This window comes from Cyprinus carpio, chromosome B15 (genome assembly GCF_018340385.1).
Source record: "Cyprinus carpio isolate SPL01 chromosome B15, ASM1834038v1, whole genome shotgun sequence".
Lineage (NCBI taxonomy): Eukaryota > Metazoa > Chordata > Actinopteri > Cypriniformes > Cyprinidae > Cyprinus > Cyprinus carpio.
Window position 1 is genome coordinate 7,882,875 of NC_056611.1, and position 20,551 is coordinate 7,903,425.

The window sequence follows — 20,551 nt, forward strand, 5'->3', positions numbered from 1 at the left end:
TATATATATATATATATATATAATATATATATATATATAATATATATATATATATATATATATATAATAACTATACACAGTACACACACAAAGGCTATATTTTGTAAACAAAAACTTTTGTTTTTGATACGATTAATCGCGATTAATCGTTTGACAGCACTAATAAAAATACAAATATTATGTAAAGTTCTAAATTTGCACCCTCAGACAAAAACAAAACAACAACAACAGCAAAAAACATTGAAAATACATTAAGCTACAACATAATAGTTTTGATTTGTTTGATATTTTTGTTATTATCCTGAAATATGAAAAATAGTAGTAATAACGGCTGAGTAGATGTGTCCAAAACTTATACTGTCCTGTACTTCACTGGTCTTGTACATGCATAAATACTTCAATTAGACTACACAATATGGTTCTAGGACGTAGAATTGTAGTTACAACCACAGTGAAGCTGAAGTTAAAATTAGACAGAAACACTGTGAAAGGGACATCAGTCACCATTCCCTTTTTCAGTCGATTGTGTCTGATTTCAGTCTGAATGTGTGACGTCAGTACCTGCTGGAGCCATTCTCTGCTGTCGGTTGGCCGTTCTAATGCACTTTGTACGCAGACAGAAATGAATGGTTGGAAATACCCTGATTTACCAATAAAGAGTGCGTTTTACAGGCGCTGTCTGCTTCATTATGTTCTATTCTTGACACATTGTGTGTTGTTAAAGACCAGAAATGTTCTACCAGGGTGGTGCCAATTCAACAAACAGGATGTGACATTAAAAAGATTTCCTAGAGATAGTGAATGGAAGACAAGGAGTGGGCCTCACATGTGACTTAACAATAGTAGCGAATTTCAGACCTTATTTTAGGCCATCACTAAAATATTCACCACAGCCGGTGAGTCACTGGTGGATATTTGCAGTGGTCAGTTCAAGGCTAAAAAGGCTGTTTTGCTTTCAGTAATATTTAACTGGCTGGTTTTGGCCACATCCCACAGTGGCCAAGAAACTGCTACTATATTGACTGCGGGAAACATGATTTCTGTTTAACCTCTCTGGAATGCTGTATAGCTCATCCTGGAATACTCAAGGTAAGAATGCAGCAGCAGGATTTGTAATTCAGATGACGCTTTTGTGTGTTTTGGTACATATAGGATAAATTCTTTGTGAGACAAATGTTGGGCCATAAGTGTATATGGTCACTCAATATTTTAAGGTCAAACTGTATTTTGTTCATATGTTGTCATGAATTAGCTTATGTTGTTACTGTATTAGCAGTAGATTCAGGTCATACTTAACCTAAACTCAAAAGAGAAAAACAAGAATTTATATTTAGCAAAAAATTTAATAATAAAAAAAAAACTTTTCTTATTAGTGACATTATTTTCATGACAATTACACACATTCTTAAAGGGGCATCGGATGCCCATTTTCCAGAAGTTGATACGATTCTTTAGGGTCTTAATGAAAAGTCTGTAACATAGTTTGTTTAAAATTTGCCATTGGTATTGTAAATCAACACCGTTTTTACCCTGTCAAAAACAGCTCTGTCTTCAGCACGCTGTTTTATTGCATTCCGCTTTAAATGCAAATGAGCTAACTGGCACATTAGGAAAGGCGATTTGTAAAGATTCATAAAAAAAAAAAAACATATACTCACTTCTTCTGTTGGTGAAGCTGGATCACAAATGATTCGCACGAACATAGATGCATTTAGGTATAAAGGTAAAGATAAAGGTAATCAAAAATCTCTGTTTACATGGTAGATTTTTAATCAGAGTATTGTCTTAATCGTATTAAAATCGGAGTATTGGCGGACTGATGACAGTCACTCAGGGCGGGTCTAAGGTAAGACGCCAGTCCAGTCTCTGCTGAAACGCCACTGTCAATCAAACTATCGTGGGAGGGGCCTGTCTGTGTGACATCACAAAGACAGGCATCTGAGATCGGCTTGATTTGAGAAAGGGGAAATAGTTTAAAGGTGCTGTATGTAAGTTTTTGACTGTACTAAAGCGTAAAAATACCATAATATGTTTGCAGATATTTAAGAAACGTGATAAATTAACATACGTGCTTATCTAAAAAACTATGTAAAACCCACCCACTGCCAGTTTACCCAATTGTATTTCAGCACCCCGGGTTGCCAGTTGACAGAAAACACCGCGTATTTCATTTCATTAATTGTCAAGTGCGGTCGTTCCTGTTGGTGTCGTCAATCTGCCCACCTGTGTGCGTCAATTCTGAGGAGGAGGGGCCGGGTGAAAAAAACCCTCTCCAATATTTTGAATTTGGACTGCAATACCTAGTTCAACCACTTGGTGTTAATCCTACTTACAGCACCTTTAACCTTTAGAACACTGGGTTGATTTTTATCTTTAGAAGGTGGTTGTGTACACACACTGCCAACACACATTTCAGTTTAAACAGCTTGTAAAAGTGCATGTTGCATCCGATGAGCCCTTTGTTTCCACACATTTCCACTATTTTGTAATTATCCTTACAAAATTGTTTTATTAATGTCCATATTTAGGTTATACACTTTTATGAATTCTGAATGGAATGTGTATAATTAGGCCCTATAACTGGTCACCATTTCTAATTTTAGTTTATTAAATCATATTTATTTATTTTTTGCCTGAGGTCCAGCAGCGTGACAAATATATTTTTAAGTACAAATATTTCACATAGTTTCTCAGTTAACATAAAATTACATTCACAAAATAGTAATAATTTGGAATTTTGGAAGTTTTATCTGGAGCATCAGTCAACATATTTTTCAGAGGTATTTCATGCCAATTACCATTTGTACATCAGGCAGTATTTCATGCTGGCTTTGAATTTTTTTCATTGTGTCCAATTTTGTAATGTGAATCATATGTATACCTATAATGTATACCATACATATATCTTAAAGTCTCATGGTATCACTTTAGCAATTTGTTTCCTTTTAGTACATAAATGTAATTCCATAAGACATATGTAATTCAATAAAATTAATTTGGTTATTTAAATAGTATGACAAACATACTCATCTGGACTATATTTCACAACACTTTAATGTAGGCTGTTTATGTGCGACTGCACCATTCTCATGTGTAGCTGAAGTTGTAAACAAGGTTAAAAGTTTCTACAATTTTATATAATGTGGCAATTGCAAATATTTTCTCTACTGTACCCTTGCTGTGCAGAACAATGGCCTAACTGTTTCTCTGGCAATATGCATGGCCACATCCTCCAGCTGTGTGTAATCCAAGGTGAGTGTGTCATCTGCTGAGTAAAGGCTTGTGTGTTTATCCAACTACACGACTTTGCTTCCAAGAAAAATTGCTGTAGGATTAAAGTGGAATGTATGTTAATTCAGAATATCACTTGGCTAACCTGAAGACTGGAGCAATGGCTGCTGACAATTCAGTTTTTTTTATCAAATAAATGCACATAAGATACTTATTTCAACAGTACAGAACACATTTAGAACATTTAAAAAATAACATATGATGAAATCAGAAATTCAAAAAGGTGTTTATTAAAGAAAATGGATGAAATGCATCTTTTTCTTTAATAAAGTAATACACCTTAACATGAAAAATGTGTGTCATGTCAGAAAACTTCACAGACTCCATTGTCAACAGTTTATTCAGTTATGTCTCTCCTCTTCACAGCTGTAGCCTCTTTTATCCATCTAGAACCTAAGAACGCTACTGTGTTACGAGGTAGTGAGGTCCACTTTAACTGCAGCACCGATGAATCCTGGGATGTCATGACGTGGCTGTTGGGTGGAAGGACAGTCCTCACTATTTCGGTGGTACATGGTCCTCTGGGCAGTGATGAGAGTGTGTCCACAGTCAATCACTCCATGTCATCTCTGTCAGTGTGGGAGTTAGTTCTGATGAACGCTTCCTTCAGCCCCACTCTACAGGAAGTCACATGTGAACTGCTGCCAACGAAACTCGGCAGATCCTCATCAGCTCTGTTTGTACAAGGTAAGCGAGCTTTTGTAAAGCACACCTTAAATATTTGCAAATCAATTTTTAGCATCATTCTCTGGAAACTATCAAATTTAAACCTTTTTATCATTTATATTTTATATGAATTATTACTTAATCTGAAGGTAAGTGGGATGAAACTCAGGTTTGCTTTTTTATTTTATTAACTGAAACTGGGCAGTTAATTTTTAGCTCCTTTTCAAACAGGCCCAGATGGTATTAGATAACGTTTTTTTATTTTTTTTGCTTCAATAAAGCAACAACATAATAGTGATGTACCTGCCATAGACACTGTGGGGTCAAACATATGAGAATGTACCAGCATCAATATTCAGATTAGTAATCAACCAATATGACCCCCCCCCCCCCCCCCCAGAGGTTCTATTATCACAAATCCAAAAGCACTGTATTTTAATAGTAAATTCAGGTAATATCACTAATTTCCCTCCCATGCTATTGTTCAGTCTTTTGAATGTGTTTTCAATTTGATTTTCACTTTGAAATTGAAATAACATTTAACAAGAAGTGCAAACACTTACCAGTGCAGCTTGTAAATTTGGTACCACACAGTTTTTTCTTACAATTTTAAGAAAATATTTAGTAAACTTAAGATTAGTGTGTTGCATTTTTGTGGCGTTGAACAGCAAGCAAGCATCTTTCTATGAACAACTAACATTAAAAATGTTTTATTTGTGCATTGTACAGTAAGCAGAGTTACATTTATGACAAAAAAATTCAATTTAAAATTAAATTTCCACCACTCAACACCCAAAACCAAAAACAAAATACAAAATACAAAAGTAATATTAAGATTTAAACTGAACTATTCCCAGTACCATTTAAAGGGTTGCATTCGCACAGAGAGTGTGTTCTAGGACGTGACGTAAGCTGGTCGACAGCGATGTCAGTTTAGCGCGGCTTTCAACAACATTAACAAAGAAGAACAACGTTAACAACAGGAGGATGGAGGACGCTATGATCGGAGCTGTGTTTTTGTTGTGTCTCGAGGGTTTCACAATAATGGACATGGAATGTTGACGTCTACGTAAAGTGAATGAAAGAACGGAAAGGAGGACTAAGAATCTCCAACGACAACTGGCAGTGCTACATTTGCTACAAGTGCCTGCACTTCAGCGTCCGTATATTTATCACTGTTCGTCATACTTGCGAAATAAGTTGACACAATGTTTACAGCAAGTTACATAGCATTTTAAATCATGGCGGGTGAGGGCGTTTTCGAACGCGTTTGGCCAGTCGATGTCCACTTACGTCACGGGTAGTACCAGATGTGCTGGTTAGACCCTGCTCCGGAGTAGGAGCTAATTTGGTTCTCGAAAAAGGCAGTCCGGTACTAAAATTGCACCCGGTTCCTGTGGTGCGAAAACGCCCAAAAGTTGGTAGTTCCACAATTAGTTCTGGTACTATGAAGACCCTTATATCATTAATAATGGATACTGCCACCATTCCCCAAAAATGACTCGTGTATCAACATGAATAAAATGTTTTTCTCTAAGAATGAGCAAAAACCAGTCTCCACCAACCATTCAACGACTATTTTGCTCCATACTAATGAAATCAAGATAATCTTGCTCACACATTGGTGACATAAAGGCCAGAGCCTTCTGCATACAGAGGAGCTGTCCGTTTTTATACGAGATGGCTGATTTAGGGGTAAGCATCGACTAAGGTGTTTTTCATGCAGGAGAATTCATTTGCTGCTGGCCGGAGTAAAGACTGCTGCACTGGCAGTTTTGACGGAGCATATGACATTGTCGATGAGAGCGAGGGCTCCTGGGATGGGAATCGATTGGCAGCCATTAATAATACCTACTGCAAAGCCACTCTACCGGGCAGTAAACAGAGACAGAAAGCACAGCTCGACTCTAATCTTGGATTGAGTGGCCATCAGAATCCATCTGGTCCACTCATTTCTCACTCTAACTTGTCACTCTTATGGGAACCAAAAATGGCAGTCATATTGCTTTTTACTGCTATTGGAACAGACTTCTACTCTCATTTCTTAAGCTCTTTAATAAAATAAGCCAATATTTTAAAGTGTTCACACAATTTGTTCACACAATTTTTTTTATTATATTATATTATATTATATTATATTATATTATATTATATTATATTAAATTATATTAAATTATATTTTTGATACGGTAAGGAGGAGGCAGGAAACAAACAGACTTTTAATTATAAAAACAAAAAAACAAAAATTGAAGCAGCAGCTGCCTCACGCCCATCTCATACACACAAAACATAAATTATCCCAGGCCTGGTCCTATTTTTGCCTTCAACTGTCATCACGCCTCCTTGCATCTTTTCGATGCTCCTCCGTGGAACTCAAAGACCGGTATGGTGCTCATTATCACTCGCGCCACTAGTATCCTTCTGTTTCTACAGCTCTTGGCCCCACCCTACTTGCCACATACCCCTACTGCCTTGGGAGAGGGCCCACATGGAGATCCTGGAACCTTGGAGGTAAGGACAGAACAGGTGAGAGAAAGGAGACAGAAGAGAAGAGACGAGACCGGCTCCTGGATACACTGCCACTTGGTCCTCCATCAGCTAAGAGGCCCACACTTTCAATGTGATGCGGTGGTACAGGATATCACTTTGTGGATCACTTCACTTCTCCACTTTGACAGAAACCTCCTATCGCATAATAAGCTTTCCTGTCGGCTGCGTTCTCAAAACTCTGGCAATTTAATAATACCTAGAATATCAACATTAACTGCGGGTGGCAGATCCTTTTCCTATTTATCTCCCAAACTCTGGAACAATCTACCTAACACTGTTCGGGAGGCAGACACACTCTGCCAGTTTAAATCTAGATTAAAGACCCATCTCTTTAACTTGGCTTACACCAAGACCACAGAAACCAGATAAGTCCTCTGCACAATTTGATTTTGTTGCAGCCTGGAATTAAACTGCTGGTTTCATCTGGCCAGAGGAGAACGATGGATTTTTGGTTCCCTAAACATGCTATTTTCTTGTTTAATACTGTAAAGCTGCTTTGACACAATCCGTATTGCAATAAGTGCTATATAAATAATTGTAACAAAACAAAACAAAGCAACAGCCCGTCCTCCTGGGCACTGTGTTTCCTCTCAGCAGCGAGAGCTCTTTGACAGCATGTTCTTCCTTAGAGGGCCAGTTGTGGCCTAATGGTTAGAGAGTCAGACTTGTAACCCAAAGGTTGCGGGTTCGATTTTCAGAATTGGCAAGAAATGTAGGTGGGAGGAGTGTTCCCACTGCTCCGGGTGTGTGTTTCATTTCTCACTGCTGTGTGTGTGCACTTGGTTGGGTTACCAAACTTGGCTACAGCAACAGATACAGTGTTTTCATCACCATGCTTTTATGTGCATTTTGAAGTATCGCATCAGAATTGAGTGATGGAATTGCTGAATTTCAAATATAAATGCCTTAGTTTGCAAAAAAGTTTTTACGTTAGCTTGAGATGATTTTTGACTTGTGCCAAAAAGGGTTAATGCGAATAATAGGAGATGGAAATGCATTTTGCAAATTAATTCCTCCAAGCGCATCAAAAAAGTAATGTGACTTTGTGCTATGGGACGGCAAATCCTGACTAACCAGCAGAACGATCTTGTTCCACACCATTTGAAATGTTGTTATATGGTCATGGAAATGCCCGAGCAAATTCTGTCATCAAAGTATTTCTGTATAATCGCTTCTCAGAACTGTTAAATGACTGCATTCCCAAACAGCAGCATCCACCTCCGAAAGCAATAACCGCATTTATTGTGTTTTGTCTGCTCATTCTGAGGTGCAAGTAATTTATTGTATATGAAAATTATTATATTCAGTAGCTTCTCCTACTTATCTTAGTGATGTATAGTGCCAGTTTATCAGGAAGTGACAATTTTGTTCTCTTTGACTCGTTGGATGGAAACAGTGCTTGTTCGCATGTTTTGTGCGATATTCCAATTCGCATCTTTGGATGGAAACCTGGCTGCTGTAGCGATTCTTGATACAAGAAGGAGGTGGGTACCGGCTCAAAGTTAAAAGACTTCTAATTATAAAATAAACCAAAAGGGAAGCAGTGACCATGCCACAGCCAACTGCTGCACACACAAAACATAAAATATCCCAGGCCTGACTCTCTATCTCCCTCCGCTGTCGTCACTCCTCCTTAAGTCTTTCCGGAGATCCTTTGTGGAACTTGAGACCAGTGTTGCATGTAGGTGTCACTCATGCAATCTCTTATTAAATATTCACATTCTCTTGCAAAAGCATTGCGTTTTAACAAAATGCTTGTTAGCAAAAGGTTTGTGCTCTCTTGCAAAACTATTTCATGTTCCCAAGATACTTTTACACTCACTGGTAAAATATTTGCATTCTCTCGCAAAACTATTGCGTTCGACTTTCACAAAACTATTGCCTTTCCACAAGATATTTCATTTCTTAGAGATACTTTGCTCTCACTTGTAAAATATTTGCATTCTTTCAAAACACTATTGCATTTCTACAAGATACTTTGTGCTTGCTCACAAAACATTTGTGTTCTCTCCCAAAACTGCCCTGTAGAAAAATCCAGCATTTAAGCTGGTTCTTAGCTGGTCATGAGCTGGTTCAAACTGGTTCTTAGCTGGTCATGAGCTGGTTTATGATGGTCCTTAGCTGGTCATGAGCTGGTTTTAGCTGGTCCTTAGCTGGTCATGAGCTGGTTCTTAGCTGGTCATGAGCTATTTTTAGCTGGTCATGAGCTGGTTTTAGCTGGTCATGAGCTGGTTCTTAGCTGGTCATGAGCTGGTTTAAACTGGTCCTTAGCTGGTCATGAGCTGGTCCTAAGCAACTAGCTCCTGCTCTGGACCAGCTTAGGACAAGCATATAACCAGCTCATGACCAGCTAAGAACCAGCTTAAACCAGCTCAAACCAGCAGCCATGCTTCAAAACTTACCTTACCAGCATATGCTGGATTTTTCAACAGGGTGTTTCATTTCCCAAGATCCTTTGTGAGGAAACGCAAAAGCCATGTCCTTTTAGGGGCTACATATGTATGTACATGCAAACATTCAGTATAGGAAAAACTTAGATCCTGCAGAATTCAAGGATTCACTTTACATATGCCTGTCTATAATAATCTGGCATACCTTACCTCACTAAATGTCCCATCTTTCTCAGTATTCCATAGAGAAAACATGTCAGTCTAAAGATACATCCCCAAATCAATCAGTTTTTTAGACCCAGCCTGATTTACTTCACATTAATTCAGCTATTCTGTGACTGCAACTAAACTACAGCTCAGCTAAAAACCAAAGAAACTACCTGACACTCTCTATATATTATGGAGTAATCCTATTCGTCACCAAGATCACAATTTGACTTGGTATATGTCCCTATTAACAGTCGTGCATGTTTAATAGGGCTGTTCCCTATGGATGTGGGGCAAGTCTGTGACTAACAGAGCTTTGAAATTAATTGGGCATCTTGGCGTTTTCAGTTAGCAGTCAGCATCTCTCGCAGTGATTTGTGGCACACTAGGTCAGACGTACAGTTGGAGGGCGCCCACAAATCTTCAGGGAACCACAAATCCTCCTCTCTCCTCTCATTACAAAAGGCTTCTATTCATCTGCATGTGCAGGACTAAACGCGATAGCTGTTTCTCTTCAAGACAAACAGACCGGCCCATGTGTGAGTGGGCATGTGTGCAGAGATTCACAGTCGTTATTGTTTTTGCCTTCTATTATTTTATTGGCTTTTATATCGATGGAGACATAAGATTTTTTTTTTTTTTTTTAAAGGTCAAAAGTACCACAATGTTTTGAACAATGTACTTTGTTTTTTTTTTTTTTTTTTTTGGACATACATTTTTTGAGAGCAGACCATGACTTCTATGTAAATTTGCTTAGTTACGTGCATTCTGTCACCATTTAAACAGCCCTGTCAATCATCAGGTCACAGTTAACATAATCCACATTTTGTTTAACTTTATTTCCTACTGTACTGGAGAGAAATGAAGAGGCACATTGATCTGCCAGCCGTGGGTCTTTCATGCCGAGAATGGCTCATGTGTTTGCATACTGATGCATTTAAAAGTTAATGGCCAAATTTATCTTTATACAAGTTTACAATGCTGTAGCAGATGAAATATAATCCAGATAACATTAAATAAATATTTTTTCATCAGGTTAGACTTTGCCTGTCCGTTGGTCTCTTATATCCACCATGTTTGTGGTTGTTCAACACTATATATGTGTGTTTGTAATTCTAACTGAATCCTCGTCCAATGCGCAATGTGTTGTGGGTAATATTAGCCATTTAGAGTGTGTATCCATCTGCACTTTGAATTATAACCGGAAGTAGTAAACCATCCAGGTATCTTTGACAGACACTTTTCAACATTCTACAACTTGGGACATACTAATTCTATTTTCGAATACTATTTAGGATGGATAGTATGCGAACTGGGGTGTAGACTGTCTCTTATCCATATTTACTTTCTGTATGGCTTTCCTCAATGAATAAGCTTGGCAAGAGAATCAGACTTGATTCAGACTGGATGTAAATCAGGAAAGGCTAAATGTGTGTCAGCCTTACGGACACAGGACTGCTCACAAAGCTTTTCATTAGGGGCATGGGCAGCCATACTTCTTGCAGATTAAATGCTGTCTCATACACAGTAATTTTCCCTGCCTGGCCCTCCTGCTGGAGAAAAATCACCCAGCTGACAAGGAAAGAGCTGCTCTGCTTTCAAATTACACTGTCAAGACCAGACACAGGCTTATCGTACGATATTTATGTAAACTCTTATTGTTATCAACAAAAATGCAGTATTTAATACTCAATCTGTATTCCTATTTAAATTTGTAAGAGTATAACTTACTTTGACTCATAACTTTCATACTGTTTGTGCTATGGATGGATTTATATATATTAAACTAAGACTAAGGTTTAAGGCCAGACTTAGAGGTAGCCTACATTACAAGACAACCAATAAGCTTACACAGTAAACCCTTTACAAATGAATTGCTGTGGCCATGCAATTCACTAGGAGAAAGTGAAAATTTCAACTAATTATGCAGCTGTCTATAACAATCCACTGCTGTACCTTTTGTTTCTCTTTCCAGGGTGAATAAAAAAGCTCATAATGTGGGCTTTTAAAAGAGACAATTTAGCTGTCACACATCAACCAGTCAATTATGAGCCATCAATCATTTGAAAAAAGAATACAATCACGTCTGCTTTTAGTGGAAAGAAATGCACATATACAGTGGTTCCAAAAAGTATTTAACACTGCAATGTATAAAAAAACATCAAACCAAGTGACATTAATTAATAAAGAAAGAAAGAACTATTAACTAAACATAAAAGTATATTTTAAAAATATTTCTAAAAATATTTTTAGACAAATTTGAAGATGAACATTTAGACTACTGGACTGAAGCAACTTAGGTTCACTTGATAAAGCATATGTCAATTTCTAGAAGAATCATGTTCAAATGTCAGTATCAAATATGATACATTAGGCTTTTGAGGAACATTTGTTAGTATTGCATTGTATTGCTTTATATATTTACTATAGTGTAAATATATGCGAGCAATAGATTGACAACTGATATCTGTATGTATTTTATGTCTATTATATGGCTATTAAGACTATATGAGCCATAAAAACTGGATACATCAAATGTTATACATAAAAATATATACATACATTTATTTATTTTTAAATTTTAGATTAAAATTACAGTTTAAAAAATTAATTAAATAAATTAAGTTTACAGACATTTCCATAAACCCTAAAATAGACAACACAATAAACCCTAAAATAGACAACTCAAAAAAAAAAAAAAAAAAAAAAAGGGGGTGGAACAAATCAATACGGAAAATTCTTTCATATAAACACTGTGCCTTGTTTTATAGCCATTTTCAGATACATACATTATGGGGCCAGGGTGCAAAAAATTCTCTCACAAAAGTTATGCATACCTCGAGAATGTTGTGTTTACTTGCAAGCTTTGTTGTTCTTGAAAAACTTCTGATGGAAATAATATATCACTATAGTACTAAGTAGCGAGCAGATGTAAAAGCACTGAAATTTATTCTTTCCTCATATTGTTTTTTTCCATCATCGTGCACACAAACATAACATTTATAAGATAATAGTATTTGAAATATTTTAACCTGTTGAGGAAATATAACTCAAAATCCTTATGTCTTGTATTTAAAATCTAGAAAAAGGAAACGTCAGGATTTTGGAGAGTGATCAGTCAGTTCAAGAGGGGATGCTTGTTATCTTCCATTGCCAAGCGAGTGGCTGGTATCCGGACCCTTCAGTGTCCTGGGTGGTCAACGGCACCACTGTGGACAGAGGCGACTACAACACCAGCAGTCTTCAGGACCCCAGTGGCCTTTTCGGCTCCACCAGTGTGCTTCAGATGAAAGCAGAGACGAGCACCACGGTGGAGTGCTGGGCATCTGTGTCTGCCGCTCGAGCCCACCAGAGCAGCAGTGTCAAGCTGACTGTAGGCAAGAGTGCACACAAACTAATAAGCATGATTTGTTTTCAGTGTTTTACAATCCAAATGTTCTGATATAAATGACAGTAATTACAGTGGGCTGAAAATAATTTCTCTCATAGCTACAAAATACTGAATAAATGCACTGGGTCATATTTGTCCATATGTAATGACCATAAATGTACAAATGTGTTTTGCAGTGGCACCGAAAACCCCACAGGACTACACAGTTGTGATCGCTGTGATAGTGTCGGTGTGTATGATCATTCTGCTGGCAGTGCTCATCCTGTTCTTGTACTATAGAAAAAAAGTGAAAAGTAAGCAAATTCATTTTACATTTCTTCTTAAAGTTCCGTTTAAAACTCTCCTGCAAGTTATTTAACCAATGAAGAGGGAAGTTAAAGCAGTGCTTGCCATAAATTGGACCAACAGCAAGGACACATTGTAGGTTGAGCTGTCAGCAGTGAGGCAGTTTAAAGGTCTTACTGCATCACTCACCTGTCCTGCAATCTGCTCACACAGCATTTAGGAAAGACAGAAAACCTAATAACGAAGTCTTTGTTCTAAAAGTTCTTTGTTATTATCGCTCTTTACTCATTATCAGTTAGACTAGAGAGAATATATTCCCTGTACTTTAAAATGCCATTAAAACTCTTAACAGATTTTTTTTCCCCAACATACGAGGTATTACATATTCATTAAGAATACTGGCAGATTTGAAACTGGGAACTGTCACCTGTTTTGTTTATTATAAGCCATTTCACACATTTAACAAGACTTCTGGCATATGTGCAGACAAATGTGTTTCAATACTAAAGCATTCAATGCGAATATTTATATTTTTATGTTTAATACAAGTCAAGAAGATGTTAATAAACGTTAAGAGAGTAATTATATTCTGTAGGGTTTTATAGCATGCCTATAGAGGGACACGGTGATGGAAAAAAAATGTGAGATTTCAATGCTTTTGTGTTTGCTCACAAAACTTTGCACTTGTTCACAGAATCACTGAAATACAGCTTTTCTTCCCATCTCATATTATTTCCATCACACGTTTTGCAAGAGAACATAAAATCCCCCCCCCCCACCCTGTCCTTTTGTGCTCCATACATTTTTAAAACTGTATTGCATGACATTGAGGAACAGCAATGTCATATTGCTGCAAAAAGTATATTTTGACCTGTACAATTCCACACACATATATATATATATATATATATATATATATATATATATCCACACACACACACACACACCACACCACACACACACACACACACACACACACACACACACACACACAATGCAACTCTGGAATTTGTTACTGTCTTATATCCTCTTGTTGCACCAGCTACTAAGATGTCACTGCTGGGCAAGTTTGCTACAGTTACAGCTACAGCTACAGCTACAGCTGACTAATGCTGCCTGAGGTTAAACCCAGAAGTATCAAGTTACATGTATGTTATTCTCTTTTCTTTTACAGAATCAAGCTCTGAAAATAAAATAAGGTAAGACATTTTTGTTTATACCATGCCATATTTTGAGGCTTTTCTGAATGCATCCATTGGAACTCTGTTGAACATATAACATCCAGAAGAAGAAAAATTACTCTTTCTGAACATTGCATCTGCTTTTGCAGTTCTACACTGACAGGCATACAAAGAAAATAATCATATCACACTACTGTTGTAAAGATAGCTTTATGTTTGAATGCTTGTTTTGGACAGTTTTTGCACACAAGTGAATGACCTTAATGACTACAACATCTTCTGTAACAAAGCAGTACCATTACACATTTTCAAGCAATTGAAACAGCAGCCTTGAAACAAATCATGGACATATTAGAGATAAATACAGTGTTTTAAATTCTAAACACTGCTCGAAAATTACATGCTACCCTAGTACTTAGTGATCTACCATACTACTGATGTTTCTAGTTCCTTTATGCAAAAGACAACCTGATGGCCCTCTTCATTTGCCAGAATATGGAGTATTCATACAAGATACTGTTTCGTACAGAAATCAGTATATGATATATACTGCACACTATACAGTACAGTTTACTATAGTGTTCCATTCAGAGCATAGCCACTGACTCTGCAGTCAAATATTGTTTAACATCACTAAACCAGCTATACATACGTTTATATCAATAAAACTATTTTTTTTTTTATAAGTTAAATCAAGTATAAATGGCTTTTAAAAGTAATAATTGCAGGTTAGCACTTTTCACAGTGTGGCTTAAGAGAAAGAGTTTAATGTATTGCGTTTGTCTTTCCAGCGCCTCTTTGTGGACTGTCGATTTAAGCAGTAGGAGGAGGTCTGTTGCTGATGAAACCAGAGGAAAAGTTAACCTAGGATACTACGCTGAAGATGTGACAAGTAATAGCACCAAAATACATCTTCGAACAAAACACCCAGTGAAATGATGTATGATATATGAAAAATATATGGGGGATTTTGTCTACTTTATATGATTTTTTTTTACAGAAATGAAACAAGAAAGCAAGTTTTCGGGTTTTCGGGATATCAAATATACAATACTAACCAAAAAGTTAGTTAAGTACGGAGCCCCACATATGGTATGCAGGAAAAAAATAGTAGGCTAAATTGTGTGCATGATTTACTATTTTGTTCCCTTGATTTATAAATTGTGCGCATGATGTTGTGCGGGGCTCCAGAGTTAAGGGTTTTTGTAAAAAAAAAAATGTAGAAAGTAGAAAGACTGACCGAGTATTCTCTTGTAAAACATATATTGTAAAACTTAACTGAATTACAAGTAAATGTATCTTGATGCAAGAATGTTTACATATTTGTACTAGTAAACTAAGAACATCTTTTTTTTTTTTTTTTGCAGTTTAGATATTTCTTTCACTGAAAAGAATATATATATATATATATATATATATATATATATATATATATATATATATATATATATATATATATATATATATATTTAAAAAAAAATATATATATATAAGAGAATACAAAAAGGTATAAAGCTTATTAACTTAATTTTAAATATGTTGCTTTCTTTCTACTGGGAAACTAGACAAGCATACTAAATATGATTTTTGTATTTAAGTGCAGCATAAGAGCACACTGTGCAGTGTTAGTTATGTCTGTAAGATGTAAAGTCACACACACACAACTGCTCTTCACCCCTCAGGTTCAGGACACCATGACCTCAGGAACAGAGCTGACATCATCAGCCCTCCGCGGGTAAGAGCAGAGAGAATTACAACCTCTGCATTATTCAAAACTAGTGGTGCATGGGATTTCTGACACCTCAGTCTAAAGTCTTCTGCCTCAAACTGATCATCTCTCCATACTATTTTTGAAGGAAGATTCAGTCAAACAATTAAGTACTGTAAATGATGCACAATGATACTTTGATGTAAACTTTTTTTTTTTTTTGTATACTTTCCGTAATCTTACTGTGATTACATTAAATTACATAGTATTTTTAGATGATTACAAAAAAGTCACTAATTGGTCATTTTCAGGAAACAACCTTGTACTTTTTAAAGCATTTCATTTGAAACTGTTGAACTCTCAAGAAATCGTATTTTCTTACCTCAGGCTGAAACTGCCAGGTCCATAATCATCTAGCGGATCCACCATGCCAATTTCAATGAATGCAAAATTGATCTATTGTTCTCCACAGGTTCCTGATATCATCATTTTCCGCTCTCAAAATCAGAAAGAGGAAGATTTTTCTAACTTGTACTACAAGGGAGGAAAGACAATCCGTCGGGTCACCACTGTTTGACCTCAGGGTCAACCCCACATCAACCACCCACTGCAAGAACGAGCCAGCTTTCTGTTCAAAGAGACGCCACAAATTTAGTCTGAGCTTATTGTTACTCCAAAGAGGTCTTACATGCTGAAGATGAAGATGTGGTGGCTTGCATGTCAGGAGTATGGAGACATATTATAATCATATGAGTCCTGCAGTCAACTGCATGCAATCATTCATAATCATGGCTGCTGATAAATCAGCCACTTTAACACTGCATTTGTTCTTTTTCAGAAATAATTCAATTGGACGTGATTATTTTGTAACTTATTCAAATGAAAATATTTAAGTAATTTTTTGTTAATCAATACTTTTTTACACAGTTTTGTACATCAGTATATGCATCGTCATCAATATATGTAGAGGGCTGCACTGAGGATATATTTTTGAGGACCAAACCAGAAGTTGACATTACCCTGGTTCCATCAACAAAAATCCAACTGTATTTTTCCAATGGCTTTTGGAATATTGAAGAAAATAAGCACTGAGAGCAACAAAAGTTTATAATTACACGTTTTGCTCATCATGATAATTTTCACAAATCTTCACAACTGAAGCCTAAATAAAATTGGCAGAAGTAAAAAGATAAATATAGGATATAAATAAACATAGGCTATAAATAAAATCTTTCAATTCTTATTAAAATGAAAGAAAATTGTGAGTTAGAGTTATCATAATCTAGTTTGCAAGAGAATGATTACAAACACAATGTGCTGTGAACTAGTAAGTAGTAGCTTAGTTTACCCTTTTCAGGACAACATTTCATGTCCATGATGTAAATGTAAATGACAGCAGCCGCCTTTTACAAGAAAGTAAAAGCTTCAAAAAAGTCGGTATTATGCATATGTCTTTTTTTTTTTTTTTTTTTTTGTCATAGAATCAAATGTGAAAATTCTTGAACATTTTTAATGAAATCATTTAACCACAAACCCATTCAAAAACACATTGACCAGGGCAATGGAACCCATTGATAAGTGATAAAATGTGAACTGATTTCTGGGTTTTGTCCTATAAAAATGTGTCATCTATGCATCAATTTATTTTATTTATTTTATTATTATTTTTTTTTTTTGAAAAAGAAAATTAGTGTTACAGTGTATCTTTGCAATAAAATACTGTACTGTTAAGTATTGCTTGATATACGGAATAGCGTTCTTGAGTATTAAATATATATATATATATATATATATATATATATATATATATATATATATATATATATATATATATATATATATATACAGTGGGTACGGAAAGTATTCAGACCCCCTTAAATTTTTCACTCTTTGTTATATTGCAGCCATTTGCTAAAATCATTTAAGTTCATTTTTTTTCCTCATTAATGAGCACACAGCACAGCCAGCACCCATATTGACAGAAAAAACACAGAATTGTTGACATTTTTGCAGATTTATTAAAAAAGAAAAACTGATATATCACATGGTCCTAAGTATTCAGACCCTTTGCTCAGTATTTAGTAGAAGCACCCTTTTGATCTAATGAGTCTTTTGGGGAAGGTACAACAAGTATTCAGACCCTTTGCTGTGACACTCATATATTTAACTCAGGTGCTGTCCATTTCTTCTGATCATCCTTGAGATGGTTCTACACCTTCATTTGAGTCCAGCTGTGTTTGATTATACTGATTGGGCATGATTAGGAAAGCCACACACATGTCTATATAAGACCTTACAGCTCACAGTGCATGTCAGAGCAAATGAGAATCATGAGGTCAAAGGAACTGCCTGAAGAGCTCAGAGACAGAATTGTGGCAAGGCACAGATCTGGCCAAGGTTACAAAAAAATTTCTGCTGCACTTAAGGTTCCTAACAGCACAGTGGCCTCCATAATCCTTAAATGGAAGACGTTTGGGATGACCAGAACCCTTCCTAGAGCTGGCCGTCCGGCCAAACTTAGCTATCGGGGGAGAAGAGCCTTGGTGAGAGAGGTAAAGAAGAACCCAAAGATCACTGTGGCTGAGCTCCAGAGATGCAGTCGGGAGATGGGAGAAAGTTGCAGAAAGTCAACCATCACTGCAGCCCTCCACCAGTCGGGGCTTTATGGCAAAGTAGCCCGACGGAAGCCTCTCCTCAGTGCAAGACACATGAAATCCCGCATGGAGTTTGCTAAAAAAACAGTGAAATAAGATTCTTTGGTCTAATGAGACCAAGATAGAACTTTTTGGCCTTAATTCTAAGCAGTATGTGTGGAGAAAACCAGGCACTGCTCATGACCTGTCCAATACAGTCCCAACAGTGAAGCATGGTGGTGGCAGCATCATGCTGTGGGGGTGTTTTTCAGCTGCAGGGACAGGACGACGGCAATCGAGGGAAAGATAAATGCGGCCAAGTACAGGGATATCCTGGAAGAAAACCTTCTCCAGAGTGCTCAGTACACCTTCCAACAAGACAATGACCCTAAGCACACAGCTAAAATGAAGAAGGAGTGGCTTCACAACAACTCCGTGACTGTTCTTGAATGGCCCAGCCAGAGCCCTGACTTAAAACCCAACTGAGCATCTCTGGAGAGACCTGAAAATGGCTGTCCACCAACGTTTACCATCTAACCTGACAGAACTGGAGAGGATCTGCAAGGAGGAATGGCAGAGGATCCCCAAATCCAGGTGTGAAAAACTTGTTGTACCTTCCCCAAAAGACTCATGGCTGTATTAGATCAAAAGGGTGCTTCTACTAAATACTGAACAAAGGGTCTGAATACTTAGAACCATGTGATATTTCAGTTTTTGTTTTTTAATAAATGTGCAAAAATGTCAGCAATTCTGTGTTTTTCTGTCAGTATGGGGTACTGTGTGTACATTAATGAGGAAAAAAATGAACTTAAATGATTTTAGCAAATGGCTGCAATATAACAAAGAGTGAAAATTTAAGGGGGTCTGAATACTTTCCGTACCCACTATATATATATATATATATATATATATATATATATATATATATATATAATTTTATTAGAGGGTTCAAGTAAGGTAAGGTTCAAGTAATTTCTTACCCTTCATGTTTTTCCTGCTGGCTGCTCGTTGGTCATGGATGGCAACTGCTGAATAAATTAGGGTCATCCTCAGTAGGTCACACAAAGCTGGCGTGATATGAGAGGGTGATAACATAACCCTTTTGTTTGAGTCTCCAGACCAGTGTTATCTTTCCTAGACCTGCTTGTGTTACTGATGTTTTCATTTGCCATGCACAAGTAGTGGATTGATGTCAGGGTCAAGCAGACCATTTCTCTGGGGTGATTTACAGAGGCCACTGTTTGTCTGTCAAAGACTTCTGCATCATTGCTTCTGAAGTCTGTTTCCCTTCTCTCTTCCCCGTTTGTCTTGTTTTATTTCACGTGATTTCACATAATTGTATCTCTGTTCTATGAAAATGATGCAGTGCAGTATTGTGCACTTTGAATAAATTGAATTAATTTGAATTAAATTGTTATACAAAATGTTATTATATCTGTTGTCTGTTATTGTTCTTTTTTAATTAATGAATGAGAACACTGGTTTGCTATTTATGGAGGCTATATCTTTAACACCAAGCATTTCTGCAGACTCTGTTGATCTTCTCCTTGATTCCTCAAAAGTTAAGAATGTTATTAATGAGATTGCTCCTGTAATAGTCAGTGAGAAGACTGGCAGACAGAAATCAGCTTGGAGAAAATCAACAGAGTATAAAAAGACAATGCAGAAAAGCTGAGTGGATGTGGCGGAAGACAAAACTTGAAATTCACTATAGCATCTATAAAGACAGCCTTCATGCTTTCAATGTGGAACTAGCCACAGCTAGACAGAGTTTCTTCTCAAACATTATAAACAGTAACTTAAACAACACTCGTACTCTTTTTGCAACTGTTGAGAGACTGACAAACCCCCAAGTCAGATTCCCAGTGAAATGCTCTCAGACAGCAAATGCAATGAGTTTGCTTCCCCTTTCTGAGAAGATCATTAATATCAGGAAGGCAATTAGCACATCCTCAAGTTATGCAGAGGTCAGACAGATTCAGCCACAAAATCAAAAAGAAGATACTATGTCTATTTTTAAAGCAATTGATAACAAAATTTTGGAAGAAATAGTGCAGCACCTAAAATCGTCCACCTGCTATCTTGACACACTTCCCACATCAAAAGTGTGCTTAACTGTTTAGAAGGAGATCTCTTAGAAGTGGTGAACACCTCACTTCTTTCTGGCACATTTCTAAACTCCCTGAAAACATCTCAGGTTACGAATGTAACCATGGTTCCCTGAGTAGGGAACGAGAAACTGCGTCCTC

The 20,551-nt window shown here is 36.8% G+C and overlaps 1 protein-coding gene across 2 annotated transcripts; it reads left to right on the forward strand.

Annotated features, from left to right (window-relative positions):
* Positions 1-169: 169 nt before the first annotated feature.
* On the forward strand, positions 170-17,441 carry igsf5b (immunoglobulin superfamily, member 5b). 2 transcript variants are annotated; one of them, XM_042739090.1, is made up of 9 exons: positions 170-1,089; positions 3,187-3,252; positions 3,682-3,978; positions 12,188-12,481; positions 12,672-12,788; positions 13,955-13,979; positions 14,753-14,853; positions 15,644-15,696; positions 16,142-17,441. In XM_042739090.1, exons 1-9 carry the CDS (start codon positions 1,059-1,061, stop codon positions 16,244-16,246), a joined length of 1,089 nt encoding a protein of 362 aa, XP_042595024.1. In that variant the 5' UTR covers positions 170-1,058; the 3' UTR covers positions 16,247-17,441. The 2 variants fall into 2 exon arrangements, with proteins under 2 accessions (XP_042595024.1, XP_018966955.1); XM_019111410.2 differs by having other exon boundaries at positions 3,658-3,978; positions 16,142-17,440.
* Positions 17,442-20,551: the final 3,110 nt, after the last annotated feature.

What these genes read in the sequence shown, in the direction of transcription:
- igsf5b (XM_019111410.2), top strand. Translation starts at nt 1,059, where the DNA reads ATGCTGTATAGCTCATCCTGGAATACTCAAG. An exon ending in ATCAGCTCTGTTTGTACAAG is followed by an intron (nt 3,979 to 12,187) that starts GTAAGCGAGCTT and finishes TTTAAAATCTAG; the next exon opens with AAAAAGGAAACGTCAGGATT. An exon ending in CAGTGTCAAGCTGACTGTAG is followed by an intron (nt 12,482 to 12,671) that starts GCAAGAGTGCAC and finishes TGTGTTTTGCAG; the next exon opens with TGGCACCGAAAACCCCACAG.